Source organism: Lathyrus oleraceus, chromosome 6, assembly GCF_024323335.1.
Source record: "Lathyrus oleraceus cultivar Zhongwan6 chromosome 6, CAAS_Psat_ZW6_1.0, whole genome shotgun sequence".
Lineage (NCBI taxonomy): Eukaryota > Viridiplantae > Streptophyta > Magnoliopsida > Fabales > Fabaceae > Lathyrus > Lathyrus oleraceus.
In genome coordinates this window covers 11752769-11767646 of record NC_066584.1, presented here as the reverse complement: position 1 = coordinate 11767646, position 14878 = coordinate 11752769, and the positions used below count along the sequence as shown (strand labels likewise).

The window sequence follows — 14878 nt, the reverse complement described above, 5'->3', positions numbered from 1 at the left end:
AGAAGAGTGATTATTGAATATGTAGTCTCACTAAAATACTAACAATTATTAATATCTACAATGTGAAAATAGCATTATAGAACTCTCAAATACACTTTGATTAATAATAACAAATAGTAAGGCTAAAAAAATTATCAATACTGAGAAATCATTTGATTAATCCAACCAAAAGAACAAAGTCACAAATTCTCCTATATATTAATGTACAAAGTCACAAATTATTAGTGGACCAGTTTCAAGTCCAAAAGAGAAAGAAAGAGACCAAATTGGTTTAAAGACTTTTATTTTTAATGGGTTTGAATTAGAAGTTCTCATTAGTATTTGTTAGAGGATTTCTTAACGCACGATATATGTTTCTATTTGCACCATGTAAATTTTTAAAAATATTCCCTGTTTTCGGAGATATATCTTCGAACGCATCTCTTGAATATTCAACAGAGGTCATTCTCAGAGGCGTCTTACAAATTGGATTATTTTGATTCCAAAGATGCATCTCCGAAATTATGGACGGGATATTGAAATTTTATGTCACATTTGCATGTCAGATATTTTCAAAGATACATCTCCGAAAATATCTGATAAAAGAAGAAGTTGCATGAGCAAACATATGTCGTGAGAAAACATATTTTGTTGGGTTTGCATTTCTCGAGGGTGAAAAGGAGGACAACTTTACTTGGACATTAGAGGTGTGAAGGACGTTCTTGAAGGATCAAGGTGAGATGCTTAAAGTGATTATTATCGACCGCGATACCACATTGATGAATTCAGTTGTAAAGGTATTTCCTTCTTCTAATGCATTACTATGTAGATATCACATAACAAATGATGTGAGAAGTCGGGTTAAAGTCGTGGTAGAGACGAAACAGATAAAGTCCGAAGATGGAAAAATGGTGAAGGCGGGAGTGGTTGTGGAAAAAATAATGGATGCATGGAATAGTATAACAAATTCTTCCACAAAAGAACTATATGTCGATTCCGTTATGCATTTTAGAAAAGTGTGTGAAAAGTATCCAGATTAATTGAAATATGTCGAAAGCATAATTTTTGACCAGGTGAAGGAGAAAATTGTGTGTGCATGGACTGATAATGTTAGACACCTTGGAAATACAACAACTAAAAGAGTTGAGTCTGCCCATGCTACTTTGAAAAATTGGTTGGGAAATAGTAAGGGTGATTTGTGTAGAGACCGGGACTCCGTGAACCATATGTTTCGAAACCATCATAATCAGATACAAGCATCATTTGGTTAGAGCATCACAATTTTGGAACACATATTTAAAGACAACACTCTATATTCTCACTTGGTCGATAACATTTCCCGGGTGGGTTTGAACTACATTTTTCACGAGGTTAAACGAGTTGATAATATAGGCTCTAATAGCAAAAAGTATGGATGCACAATTGTGAAAATATATGGTCTTTCATGTGCTTGTGTTATTGTTAAAAAAGTGAAACTTGGTAACCCAATAAAAATGGACGAGGTTTGCTCTCATTGGAAGAGACTTAGGTTTGATGATGATGGTGTCATGAATGATGCTAAATCTAACATCTCTATTTTGACCGGATGGGAAGTGATACAAGAGGTATTTTTGAAAGCCGGTGACAACGTGAAACTCCACATCAAAGAACAACTGAGGAAGATTGCCTATCCGGAAACCACTGACATGAAACCGTCCTCTCGGCCGATAAAAACAAAAGGTACTCCGAAGAAAATAAAGTCTACACCGAATGACAATTCGACTACATGGTCTCCTTCATATTTTGAACATGTTGACAAAAAAATTCCCGACTCACCATCTCCAAAATCTTAAAAAAGTGTTGTCATAGTAGCCTGCATTAACAAACAACCTCTGACGCCTCCTTCTCCATGGGTCACCTAATAGCATGTGCGTATGGTAAACTGTTTATTGATCTGACACGATACGGTTTTTCGGAAACGTTTTTCCCACTGCGCATCTCCACATCTTAAAATCCAAATGATTGTATTATGTGTATTGAATGGCTTTCAAAATCAAGTCATTTTATTCAAGTTTACTTAAACTGAGATGCTCTACACCACTTACATCACCAGAGTGGACATTTTATATAAAGGATGCAAGACTTCGAGAAATTGATCAACATTGAAAGAGAATCAAATTCACAAAAGTACAAGGGGGTACCACCAATAGATTTAATCGGCAATATATGTTTCAATTCGTTTTAATTTCTGGTTTTACTGTACAAATAAGTGTATGTAATTATGTCTTAATATAAATGAAGTGTTATATATTCACCCTTTGTTCATATTTTGTATTAATTCATTTTTTATCTTCCCCATAACAACATTTGTGTTTTTTATAAATGAGAAAATAGGTTCTGTTTTGAAGCTGATCTAGGAGAAGTTCCAGAGATGCATCTCCAGAACAAGAAAATAGGATGCGGTCCCGAAGATATATCTTCGGAATCAGCAAGCCAGTCATTGAGTGGTCCATATTGATTTATGGATTCTATAGATTAAGGTGCTCTTATGTTATATTTCACACAAAATGAAAATGTCTCAAATATCACAACTAAACATTGACTGGTATTTCGTAAATGTCTCGTTCTCTAGCTCAACACATGACGCACGTTCAAGCTCAACAACTTCACCTCCCTCGAATATATCAAAGACGAAATCCATTATCTTCTACCTTACAGAGAAAATTGGAATATTTTGTGAAGCTCGAGTACCGTTCACCATCGATTGGCAAGGGAGGGAAGATTGAGTTTGGAAAATTTGAGATCAAGAAGCAAGCGGGTGTAAGGGCTATGTGGAATACATTTTTCCATTTCGAAACAAAAGTTCTGCTTGAGTTGGAAGCGACGATTTCAAGATCGGCCGAAGATATTCTGAAGATGTGCAAGCGCTCACCTGGATATTGAAGTGTAATATTGAATTTTATATTGAACTCATCTATGTAATCCTAATTTTATTTTATGAATCTTAATTTCCATTTGGAAAATTTTATTGTTTTTGGATCTAGTACTGATGTCTTTGGCTTACGAAAATGTAACTACGGGATATTTTTGAAGATGCTTCTCCGGAGTTTATACTGAACTTGTAAATACTTAAGGTATTTCTTAAAATTTTCCAGAGATGCATCTCCGGAATAAAATAAACAAAACAATAGAGCGTCACTTAGAATGGTCTCACTTGAGTGTGTGTTGGGGTGCTTCCAGATATGCATCTCCAGAAATAGAATGCATTTTTGAAAATTCGTGTGGTGCAACAGAAATATATAGGATGCATTAAGAAGCTCTCATTTATTATTATTATTCTGTAATTTTCAATTTTAATTTTAATCCTCCAAAAGTCGCCCAAGCTTATTAGGTCTATAAAAACCCTATTATTTAAATATAATATTTTATTGTTGCATGAGATATGAAAAGTTCAAAGTTTGTTTAATGTTTTTCTTCTTTTGCAACTTAGATTAGTGGTATCCCTAGTAAGATCTATCATTGGTACTTTCATTCCTTGCACTCATGCCCCCCCTACCCCACCCCCCATCCCACCTTAAAACCTACCAACCCTTCTTCTAGAGAAATTATAGAAGAAGTTGTTCAAACAACCCACATACACCTTGACAATGCTATCAATCAAACTCAACTCTAAATTGATGAAGGGTTTGACAAAGCAACTGCAGATTTTGAGTAGCATGTTGGAAAGATTCACACAAGAATGGACAATGACAAATAAATTGCTGACAGTAGATATGAGTCCATCATGTCCATCCTCACCAAGTTAGCAGCACAAAAGAATAACAACACAAACTACCAATGTTCACTCAGCAGCAAGTTCATCAGGGATCACACACAACCCTCCATCTGCCCATATTATAACAACACCTATTAACCCTAATTTCACCCATGTCAACACCTCCCTTATTCGCTCTGCAACTTTTTCCAATAGCTCTCATCAACCACATGTTACTGTTGCAATGTGTCACACAACACCACCTCCTCCACCCCTTTTCCTACCCAAACTTTATGGAACTAACCTACATCACTTCCCCAACTGCCTTTGCAACCACACAAAACTATAATATCTCCATGTTTCAACAATTTCCCCTACCCCAAATTCATCAAATTCCTCAATTATCCTTTTTTCGAGCACCAAAATTGGAACTTGCTATGTTTTATGGTTCAAACCCATTATAATGGATATTTCAAGCTGACCAGTTTTTTTTTTGTATCAACTACCACCATAAAATAGATTATATTTGATCTCATTTTACGTGAAAGGTGAGGCTATGTGTTGGTTTAATTGGATGCACCAAAATCATCTCTTGTTGGATTGGTATTCTTTTAAAAAAGATCTGGAATTACGATTTAGTCTTTCCACATATGCTAATTACCAAACTGGGTTGTTTAAGCTGAAACAAGATGGTTCAATTGTTGAGAAGATAAATTTGAAAAATTGGGAAATCAAGTTGTTGGTTTACCCCAAGAAGCAATCCTCAATTGTTTTATTTCAGGTCTAGCACCCGATATTTGAAGAGAAATAGCTATCCATAAACCCAAGTTAATTTCCCAATAAATTGGTCTTGCAAAACTTATTGAATCAAAGCAAAAAGATGCAAAACCTAAATTTCATAAACCATACACACCCTCACTCAACCGCACCAACTATACACCTCAAAATTAACCATTCTCAAATACCCCCACAGCTCCCCGATCATTTATTAATACCAACCATACACCTCAAATCACAACCAACCCGCCAAAACTCCCTATTAAAAGCATGTCCACATCCCAATTGCAAGAATGACGTGCTCAAGGGATCTATCTTAATTATGATGAAAAATTCATCCCTAGCCACAAGTGTTCCACATGTAAGTTACTCTTATTGATGGTTGATGAGGACACATAACCCGTTGAACCATGTGGAAGAACCAAATAAAGAAATAGTTGTTGATGAATTAGAGCAGACTGATACTTATTTCCAATTTTCAACTCAAGCCTTGACTGGCTAGTTCTCCCCATAAAACCTCAAGTTTCAAGAACTCATTAGAGGTCTGCTTGTGATGGTTCTAGTGGATATAGGCAGCACTCATAACATCCTACAACCTCGAATTGCCCAACATCTCAACCTTACCCCTACACCAACCCCGCAATTTTCAGTAATGTTGGGAAATGGTTCCCATTCACAATGCCAAGGTATCTGCCATAGTGTCAAAATTACTCTGCAAGCCTAGCCTTTTACCTCTTTCCAATCGAAGGTGCAGATATGGTTCTCGGCATGGCTTGGTTACGCACTTTAGGACCATTCAAACAAATTTCTCTATTCCTTCCATTACTTTCAACCACAACAACTCTTCAATAACCCTGAAGGGTGATCCTAAAACTCACATAACCCATACCACCTTCCATCAACTAAATTACCTCATTCACATTAATTCTATCGCTTCATTACACCTTATGAGTTTCAATACTTTAGATTATCCTACATATACCACTGACTCCCCTATAACTTTTCCTGGCAACCAGAACCCCGAAATAGCCTTCCTTATACTTCAATTTCCTACTGTCTTTCAACAGAAATGCAAGTTACCACCTTTTCGTTCCCATGACCACCATATTCCTTTATTCTCCAACACAACCCCTATTAGTGTCAAACTGTACCATTACCCACACGTCCAAAAAGAACCCATGACCTTAATTATTTAGGACATGTTGAGGGATGGCGTTATAGTCCCAAGTAACACACATTTTCCCTCACCAGTTTACTTGTCAAAAAGAAATATGGAACTTGGCGTTTTTATGTTGACTACAAAGCACTCAATGCAGTCACCACTAAAGACAAATTTCATATCCCAACTATTTATGAACTCTTAGATGAGCTTGGCACTGCTTCCATTTTTACCAAGATAGATTTACGTTCAGGATATCACCAAATCAGATTTGCATTAGAAGATACACATAAGACGTTTTTTCAAACTTTTGACGGTCACTACAAATTTCTCATAATTTCGTTTGGGCTTACTAATGTACCATCCACATTTCAGTCTTTCATGAATTATTTATTATGTCCTTATCTACAACAATTTATTTTAATGTTTTTTTATGACATCTTGGTTTACATTTCTAACATGAAATATCACCTTGCTCATTTACAAGTTGTTTTTAACTTGCTTAAATCTAATGACTTTGTTGCCAAAATTTCTAAATGTGTTTTTGCAGTGAACACAGTTAATTATTTAAGTCATGTGATTTCTGTTGGAGGTGTTGCACCAGATCCAGAAAAAGTGCAAGCAATTTTGGATTGGTCTGTTCCACGTTTACTCATGGCACTCCGAGGATTTTTGGGACTCATCAAGTTTTACAGACGCTTTGTGCGCAATTACGCCACTCTCGATGCTCCACTCACCGATTTGTTGCGCTCTATTAAGTTTTTATGGAGTACAGAGGCAACTTTGGCCTTTACATAAATGAAAAGAAAAATGACTAACATGTCAGTCCTGGCTTTGGAAGACTTTACAAAAACATTCATTATGGAGACTGATGCTTCTAGAGTGGCCATTGGTGTTGTATTGTCTCAAGAGGGGCATCTGCTAGCTTTCTTTAACAATAAGATGGGCCCTAAAATTCAAGCCTCCTCAGTCTATGTGAAGGAAATGTACGCCACTATATAGTCCATCAAGAAGTAACATCAATACCTGATTGGTCAGCATTTCCACATCTACACATACCAAAATAGTTTAAGAAACATATTACGCCAAAAGATACAAACACCAGAACAACATAAATGGGCTTGTAAGTTACAAGGGTTTAACTTTGAGATTATCTACAAACCTGGAAAAACAAATTGTGTCGTCAACACTCTAAGTCGCAAATACTCAGCAGATGAATCTATTTTTCCTTCCCTCTCTTCACCGGTGCCAGATATCCTACTAAAGGTTCGACATTTTTATGCAACAAATAATGAAGGCAAATGATTAGTGCAAGAGATATAACAAAGAACAGATGGCCAAAACCTATATAAGTATTCAAAAGGTTTAATACATTTCATAGATAAATTGTTTGTACCTGGTGTTATCAAGTTTTGACAGTACCTCCTTCATGAGTACCACAAGACCCCCACAGCTGGTCACTCTGGTGTTAAACCTATTGTTGCACGATTAGCAACTTCCTTTTCTTGGCCAGGACTATACAAAGATGTCAAAGAATATGTCAAATATTGTTCAACATGTCAACCCAACAAGTATCTACCACAAAAGAAAAAAGGACTACTCCAACCATTACCAATACCAAACCAGGTTTGGGGAGAACTCACCATGGACTTTATAACACACCTTCCAAGCTCTTTTAGTCACACGGTGATTTGCAACAGCCTTTTTCAAAGCACCTTCATCATAAGCGGGAACATCCTCATAGTCATCAATTGAAACAACTTTAGCATTTTTCTGCACAGAATCAAGATAACCAAAAAGATTAAAACCAATATAAGAATCAGATTGATAATTAACTAACTAACTACTAATTAACTATCTTCCACCAACACTTATCATTATCAGAATCATTAAACAATCAATGACTAATTGACTAAACCTGTTCTGATCACATCTACCATCAATAGCACGGTAGGGGTAATCCTCTTCGGAGTCAATGCCACCATTATTGATGATGAACTCAAAGGCATAGTCCATAAGTCCACCATTGCATCCCTCATTATATGATGTATCACAGTCCACAAGTTCTTGTTCTGATAGCGAAATTAGATCGCCTGTCGCTAACTTATTCACTCCTTCCACAGCAGCTATTGCTGAGAATGCCCAACAACTCCCTTCATTGAAAAATAAAAACAAGGCACATAAAAATTAGCAAATAAGTTGCTTATCCAAACATGTAGTAAATAGCTAATGTAAGCTTATGCCTAAGCGCCAATAAGCCAACAAATGAGATAAAACAGGAGGACTTTACCGCGATGCTCTAAAGAGAAAACCAATGAGTAAAGCACGGAAGGAAATGTTACCATAGCTTGCTGAAAAATCGACACTAGCTTGCAACAACTAACCAAACGGCGTCAATGGGTAGCAATCACCTAGCAATGTATAGCAGTCAGTGACAATGCAGGGTAAACATACTAATTTGCACCAAGGGGGCAGGCCAATAATACCTGATCATTAAGCTTCGACCAATGTTGCAATAAGAAAATGCCATGGGACGATGATCATGCTGCAGACTAAGGCAGAAGCCGGTTACAGAAGATGTGCCCTTCACCAATTGCTGTCATAAATAACACCAACCTGCAAAAGAGGACCAAGGTCACTCCAATGGCTAAACCAGCAAAATACACATTCATTAGCAGTAAGAAACATGGCAGTAGGAATGCAAATACTACTATGCTGTACCAATGCTAGGCCATGATGCAGAACTAATCCAGGTTCGGTCCAATCATGAAATTCATCACTGCTCCTAAGACAAACCAAGCAATGTTCCACTTCCTTTTAGATCAATGGCAGAGGAAGTTTCAAAGACCTTCGATGCAAGAGGTGTGTTCTAAAGGATAAAAACATCAAAACGTATGCTATAATGACATCGACCGTAATTTAGTGTCGCATGGAATTTACAGCTAGAAGGAAATGAATAAGTGATACTTAGACCTTTGGTTAGGATTGCTCCTTTTGAACTCAAGACAGCTTCTGTGAACCAACAAGGGCAGAGCATACATCGCCGTTGAAACGTCAAAAAAAACTCTTCAAAGCTCGACAGAGTTGGAAACTACAACCACACCAGTAGAAAAATCTGTCACAAAAGTCACGTTAAAGTCAATACGCCAGTAAAATAGGATAATTACCAAGTTGAAAACTGAAAATAGATGGTTACCGTAGAGCGTCATCAAGAAATTCTTGCAAGTGCCACGAGGTAAATGGTATCTATTGGTATAAGAATTTTTTTTTTTCTTTGCATAACAAATACAATAAAACGAAAATTTTGACAAGAAATCAATCTCCAAGTAAATAAATAAGATGCAATATAGAATGATAAAAAGAACCACTGAAAGTTTGTAATATTGGTGTTACATTAGGTTTTGGAAGCTAGACATTAATACAGGCAACAAGAAGCCATAACTAATAGGACCAACCAAGTATTTATCAGGTGAATAAAAATTTCATATTGCCAACATTACATTTTAAACAGCATATTCAACATGTTGACGGGATAAATAGTCATTAAACTGAAAAATGTAAAGATAAAATCGGTCTTCTTGTTGGATGGAACATGGACTCATCATCATTTCCCCCTGAAATTCGTAAGAGCAAATTATATCAATTAAATTTAGAAGATGTAAACCAGAGAAATTGATAAAAATATGATTTAAATATCACTTACGTGTTCATCATTAAAGTGATGTTGTCTCCTTTAAGAAGGATCCTCCCTAATCAAAACAATGGCATCATTAGAAAATGCATAAGTGACAGACAAATAGAAGAAAAAATTTAGGAGCTTATCTTTACCTAATGTCTTTCTGCTCTTCTTCTTGACGTTTACTTCTTCAGCATCATCCAAAACCAAATTCATGTACTCATCAAAACCCTATTTAAAACAACAAAATAAAATCACAAGATCATCAACCATCTGCTCAAAGATCCAATTTCTAATTAACATGTGCTGTCTACACTAGAAAAAACAACAATCAAGCCTTTTCAATAATCGATAGCATTGCTGAAACCCTAACTACATAATTATATACACTAAAGTAGATAGGCATAGAAAAACAAGGCTTGAAACTAAAACTCACAATGATTCTTCCTTCAATCCTCAAATCCTTTTGCTCAAAGAGCCAAATCTGAATGCGAGCTTTCTGCAAAAAAATTAAAACCGAAATCAGATTAGAAAATAATATTAACGTAATTAGGATCAACCGAAATGAGTGTGGGAACTTACGCTTTGAAGAAACCTGAAGATCAAGTTCTGGAAAAAAACCAAAAAAAATAAAGCAGGTTAGGTTAAGATGTTAGAGACAAAGCATAGTGAAATTGAAAGAAAAACAGTGTTTTGAGAAGACATACAATGGGTTGGGTCATAACCTTCTGAACTTTGGTACTCGCCGCCATGGTAGCTAGGTGTAGAGACGCTGCAGAAACGCGATGAGATAACGCAAGAGCTACCGTTGCAGAAACGCAGAAACGCAGAAACGCGATGAGATAACGCAAGAGTTACCGGCGATGAGATAACCTAAATTTGAGCAAGATCTACCGTTCGTTGCAGCGATGAGATAACCTAGGTTACGAGCAAGAGTCTCTCAATGTTGGAACTCAGGTTGGGTTTTCTTGACCCGGTTACCAAATTACATTGGCCACATGGGCCTTCTGAGTTCCGGCCCATTTGTTTTGATAAGTTGAAATTGTAAATATTTCATATCTAAAGAGACAGACTGTGAAGGAAAGATGGGTAGCTTTATTTTAAAAAAAAGTTTAATGTGTTACATATCTTATAAACTATTGCCTCCCTAACTTTATATATTCGTTTATATAAAAGATAAGAATCATTAAATAATCAACATTTTAGTCTAAAAAAAATTAAATTGTCTCTTAGATAAAAAAAAATAGAGGTAGTACGGTTTTTTTAATTAAATAGATATTATAAAAATTGTAAATATTTTTTAGTGTTAAAAATAATCTATAAATTATTGGATATCAAAAATCAAATCTTTTACTTTCAAAAATCTCTTAAAAATAATCTATAAACTATTGGATATCAAAAATCTGTTAAAAAATACATCGATTGTTTCAACATGGATACTTATTTACATTATCATCAATCTGTCCCACATGTTGTATCCTCTTAAAAAATACCTTTCACAACTTACACAATTAATCCATGCTTCTGGTTCTGGGTAGGACCAGCACACACAACAAAAGTAACGAATGAATATAGAATAAAGCATTTAGTACCGAATGATCATCACATAAATTACCAAAGCTGAAAGTACAGAGTAATCAATTAAGTTCTTGGTTTGGAATTCGAATAGAAATACAGTGCATAGCTATTTAGTACCGAATGATCATCACATAAATTACCAAAGCTGAAAGTACAGAGTAATCAATTAAGTTCTTGGTTTGGAATTCGAATAGAAATACAGTGCATAGCTATTTAGTACCGAATGATCATCACATAAATTACCAAAGCTGAAAGTACAGAGTAATCAATTAAGTTCTTGGTTTGGAATTCGAATAGAAATACAGTGCATAGCTATGTACACAGTCAGTGTGACTGAAACTTGACACAATGTATCTGTTTGTATCATAAAATGAAATAGAGAACAGATATAACCGCTACAATCACTATCCTTGAAAACATAGGAAAATGGCATCAGCTAGTGTTTTAGTTCTTCGTGCTTGTTAAGCATCATCACTTATATTATCGCGCCAACAACTTAAACACTGCCCATCTTGTTCTTGCCTCCAATGGCAAAGTGTGGCTTTGCCGGAGTTCGTTTGAATGACTTCACTCCCAATGGGTTGTTCTTGTTCTGTGATCATGCACAATAATTTGGATAAGCAATAGTGAAGACAATTAATACAATTTTTAAGTGCATAAATTTGAGCAATGATGCTTATGATGTTTATGAGTTTGGTCTATAAGTTCTTTTCCTGAAAAAATTTGACCTTGTTTGGATTAATAGTTGATTTTGCCATACCTTAAGACAAAGTCCTGCATAAGTGTCACAGACGGGATACTCGTGAGGGCAGCAACTGTAATGATCGTCACAGCAAGTAGCAGACTCTAGAGGGCAACATCCCCACTCAAAGCAAGATCCTCCATAGTCGAAAATACAGCAACAGGTTGATCCTTCAGCACAGCTGTAGTAACTATCACAAACAGATGGTGGCTTCACTGGTGAAGGTGGTGATGGAGCAGGCTTAGGGGGATTCAGACCATTCTTGATTGGATAAGATGGCTCGATTGCAATTCCACACTTGCCTGATTTGCTTGTTGCAAGGTTACGTTCGAGTCTGATGTATCCGGCTTCTCCCCAGCTACCACCCCATGAATTCCTAACTATCCAATAATCTTTACCGTTTTCTGTTCCGTATCCAACTGCTGCAACACCATGGTCTAGTGCTGTTCCACATCTTCCTGTAAACACACCCTGAAAACAGAAAGATGGCATACATTGAATAAGAAAACTTAGGAAAAAGAAAGGAACTAAAATACAATTGAAAATTTAGACTACTCTATTCGTTTTAGAAATAGATTGTCTATAGTAACACAAACACACTTTTGTTATATAGGATCGTCTAACTCATGTTTTGGATCCGTTCTAGAAAGTTAGAATACGAGTTTAAGATCATGCGACAGCAAAAGTATGTAACCCAAATCCATTAAATAAAGGTTCCCTCATATCATAGTAGAATTGATTTAGAAACTTACAGAATCATATAACTGGAATTCCCTACCACCTCCTTCAACAGCAACGGCGATGACCTGATTTGCAACAGCCTTTTTCAAAGCACCTTCATCATAAGCGGGAACATCCTCATAGTCATCAATTGAAACAACTTTAGCATTTTTCTGCACAGAATCAAGATAACCAAAAAGATTAAAACCAATATAAGAATCAGATTGATAAATAACTAACCATCTACTAATTAACTATCTTTCACCAACACTTATCATTATCAGAATCATTAAACAATCAATGACTAATTGACTAACCCTGTTCTGATCACATCTACCATCAATAGCACGATAGGGGTAATCCTCTTCGGAGTCAATGCCACCATTATTGATGATGAACTCAAAGGCATAGTCCATAAGTCCACCATTGCATCCCTCATTATATGATGTATCACAGTCCACAAGTTCTTGTTCTGATAGCGAAATTAGATCGCCTGTCGCTAACTTATTCACTCCTTCCACAGCTGCTATTGCTGAGAATGCCCAACAACTCCCTTCATTGAAAAATAAAAACACGCACATAAAAATTAGCAAATAAGTTGCTTATCCAAACATGTAGTAAATAGCTAATGTAAGCTTATGCCTAAGCGCTTGTATTAATAAGCACTTATTAAACATCAAATAAGTCATTTATCCAAACATGTAGTAAATACACAGAAGTAAAATAATCTGAGGCTAATTAACAAGATCGAACCACATATAGATGTTCTCTTAACAATTATGAGAATATTCAAAGAGATTAATATTGATTGACCATATGCATATGTTAATTTTAAACTTAATTTCACAATACATCCTCACATGAAAATCCAGATGAATTTTCAAGATCATGTTCGATTCAATCACAAAAAGATCCACAACAATACAATTTTATTCCATTTCAGAATCAATCACAAATAAAAACCATAACACAATAATAATTATAAAATCCTAACAACATATCCACAGTATTAAAAACACTCCTAGAAATGAAATCCATATATTTAATTTTTAAACCTAAAACCTAAAATCAATATTTTCAGCCACAAAAATAAAATCTTTAGATCACGTGGATGAACAAGCAACATCGGAGACAATAAATCAAATAAGATACTAGTAAGATCATAAAAACAAAAAATGCAACAAATAAGAGTAAAACATAATGATTAAAAAGGAAGGAAATAAAATTTCTTTTTCTTTTCTTTTTTATTAAAGATAAAAAAAATCCAAAATTGAAAGCGTTAAGTTAAGTGAAAATATGGAAGCGCTTCTTACCACAGCTTCCTTGATCTTTGACTCCAACAACAGCACCTTCTTTTCTCCAATCAACAGATTCCGGCAATTTATCACCGACACGTGTCGCGTATCTATTGGTCTGTGAGTTCACCTTACGATTTCTCCGGTTCGGATTGATCCTGGTTCCCAAAAACCTGGTTCTATACTCTTCATTGGTGAGATCGGCGAACCGGTTCAACCCCAATCTAAAACTCAAATTCTTACTGTTATGTTCATCGATGAACCCGAGATTATCTTTAAAGATCTCGAATCGCTTTTCTTTCTCGCCTAAAGCGTTGTAGTTTTTACCGTGTTTGACTAACCACTCTTCGTACATAGTCAACACTTGGTCGTTGGTTCTCGGAGTTGATTTGTCAGGGTGAGTTTTGTCGTAGGAGATTATCGACATGTCTAAGGCTAGTGAAACTGTGAAGGTTAGGGTGATGAAGAGGATGGTGAGTTTCATTGCTGAAACCATTTTTGGAGGAGGAAGGTGAGAATGAGGAGAATGAGGATGAAGAAAAAGGTGCAGTGAACGTGGACCTTATAAAGAGATGAGGGGTGGGAAATTGGAAATGGATTAATATTTTAAATTATTTATTATTGTGATTATTGTGTTTATTATAATAATAAATGTTGATTACTGTTGCTACGTTGTAGCTTAGTAGGTAGGAAAAGGAGATGGCGAAGGTTTTTTATTTTATTTTATTTTATGATGATTAATGAGTTATTATTACTACTATTAAAAATGACTAAGAATATTTTTCCCTAAAAATATATGACTAAGAATAAAAGGCTATGATTGTCTAAGATAAAAAAAAAAATATTTTTTAAAATAATAATAAAACTTGAAAACTATTTTTGTTTTGATATTTTTTTGAAAATTATTTTTTATTTTGGAAAATTGAATTTGTTGTCTAAAAAATAAACTGAAAATAACGACTTTATAGAAAGAAGGGAAGCACATGTGGAGTGAATAAGAGTGGGGCCTGGTACGGTGGGGTCACGGGGGAAGAGTGCCCACAGAATTGGGAATCTCGCTCTCGATTGGCCAATTGTCTACGCTCATTCATTTTATTTATTGATTTATAATTGAGGTATAAAAATTTTAGACGTTTTTACTTTCTAAAGATATTTTTTAAGATAAGTAGTACTAACGTGTGTTTAAAGAATGAATTAAATGTAAAATATTTTTTAATAG

At 35.4% G+C, this 14878-nt stretch overlaps 4 protein-coding genes across 6 annotated transcripts; 1 reads left to right on the top strand and 3 right to left on the bottom strand.

Annotated features, from left to right (window-relative positions):
* Positions 1-6107: 6107 nt before the first annotated feature.
* LOC127093656 (uncharacterized mitochondrial protein AtMg00860-like) lies at positions 6108-6446 on the top strand. The gene has a single exon (XM_051032590.1). The coding sequence runs from the start codon at positions 6108-6110 to the stop codon at positions 6444-6446; it is 339 nt and encodes a 112-aa protein (XP_050888547.1).
* An 842-nt stretch (positions 6447-7288) lies between these two features.
* On the bottom strand, positions 7289-8754 carry LOC127093421 (probable cysteine protease RD21B). The gene is made up of 5 exons (XM_051032342.1): positions 8370-8754; positions 8135-8264; positions 7939-8059; positions 7567-7801; positions 7289-7421 (listed from the first exon to the last, which is right to left on the bottom strand). The coding sequence occupies exons 3-5, from the start codon at positions 7991-7993 to the stop codon at positions 7355-7357; spliced, it is 357 nt and encodes a 118-aa protein (XP_050888299.1). The 5' UTR covers positions 7994-8059; positions 8135-8264; positions 8370-8754; the 3' UTR covers positions 7289-7354.
* A 215-nt stretch (positions 8755-8969) lies between these two features.
* Positions 8970-10332, bottom strand: LOC127093422 (uncharacterized). 3 transcript variants are annotated; one of them, XM_051032343.1, is made up of 8 exons: positions 10243-10332; positions 10170-10197; positions 10032-10108; positions 9907-9933; positions 9761-9823; positions 9477-9555; positions 9352-9397; positions 8970-9262 (listed from the first exon to the last, which is right to left on the bottom strand). In XM_051032343.1, exons 3-8 carry the CDS (start codon positions 10074-10076, stop codon positions 9253-9255), a joined length of 270 nt encoding a protein of 89 aa, XP_050888300.1. In that variant the 5' UTR covers positions 10077-10108; positions 10170-10197; positions 10243-10332; the 3' UTR covers positions 8970-9252. The 3 variants fall into 3 exon arrangements, with proteins under 3 accessions (XP_050888300.1, XP_050888303.1, XP_050888301.1); XM_051032346.1 differs by having other exon boundaries at positions 10050-10108; XM_051032344.1 differs by having other exon boundaries at positions 10050-10297.
* A 782-nt stretch (positions 10333-11114) lies between these two features.
* On the bottom strand, positions 11115-14265 carry LOC127093419 (cysteine proteinase RD21A). Its single transcript, XM_051032341.1, has 5 exons — positions 13678-14265; positions 12682-12917; positions 12397-12537; positions 11663-12115; positions 11115-11494 (listed from the first exon to the last, which is right to left on the bottom strand). Exons 1-5 carry the CDS (start codon positions 14153-14155, stop codon positions 11399-11401), a joined length of 1404 nt encoding a protein of 467 aa, XP_050888298.1. The 5' UTR covers positions 14156-14265; the 3' UTR covers positions 11115-11398.
* Between the last annotated feature and the right edge of the window lie 613 nt (positions 14266-14878).

Excerpts from the sequence above, each read along its gene's own strand:
- LOC127093421 (XM_051032342.1), bottom strand. The coding sequence starts at position 7,993 with ATGGTAACATTTCCTTCCGTGCTTTACTCATTGGTTTTCTCTTTAGAG. Across the intron at positions 7,802-7,938 it reads TTTCTCTTTAGAGCATCGCG|GGAGTTGTTGGGCATTCTCA; the intron begins GTAAAGTCCTCC and ends TTTTCAATGAAG. Across the intron at positions 7,422-7,566 it reads GGTAGATGTGATCAGAACAG|AAAAATGCTAAAGTTGTTTC; the intron begins GTTTAGTCAATT and ends GATTCTGTGCAG.
- LOC127093656 (XM_051032590.1), top strand. The coding sequence starts at position 6,108 with ATGAAATATCACCTTGCTCATTTACAAGTTGTTTTTAACTTGCTTAAA.
- LOC127093422 (XM_051032343.1), bottom strand. The coding sequence starts at position 10,076 with ATGGCGGCGAGTACCAAAGTTCAGAAGGTTATGACCCAACCCATT. Across the intron at positions 9,934-10,031 it reads AGGTTATGACCCAACCCATT|AACTTGATCTTCAGGTTTCT; the intron begins GTATGTCTTCTC and ends GTTTTTTTCCAG. Across the intron at positions 9,556-9,760 it reads GGATTGAAGGAAGAATCATT|GGTTTTGATGAGTACATGAA; the intron begins GTGAGTTTTAGT and ends TGTTTTAAATAG.
- LOC127093419 (XM_051032341.1), bottom strand. The coding sequence starts at position 14,155 with ATGGTTTCAGCAATGAAACTCACCATCCTCTTCATCACCCTAACCTTC. Across the intron at positions 12,918-13,677 it reads CAAAGATCAAGGAAGCTGTG|GGAGTTGTTGGGCATTCTCA; the intron begins GTAAGAAGCGCT and ends TTTTCAATGAAG. Across the intron at positions 12,538-12,681 it reads GTAGATGTGATCAGAACAGG|AAAAATGCTAAAGTTGTTTC; the intron begins GTTAGTCAATTA and ends GATTCTGTGCAG.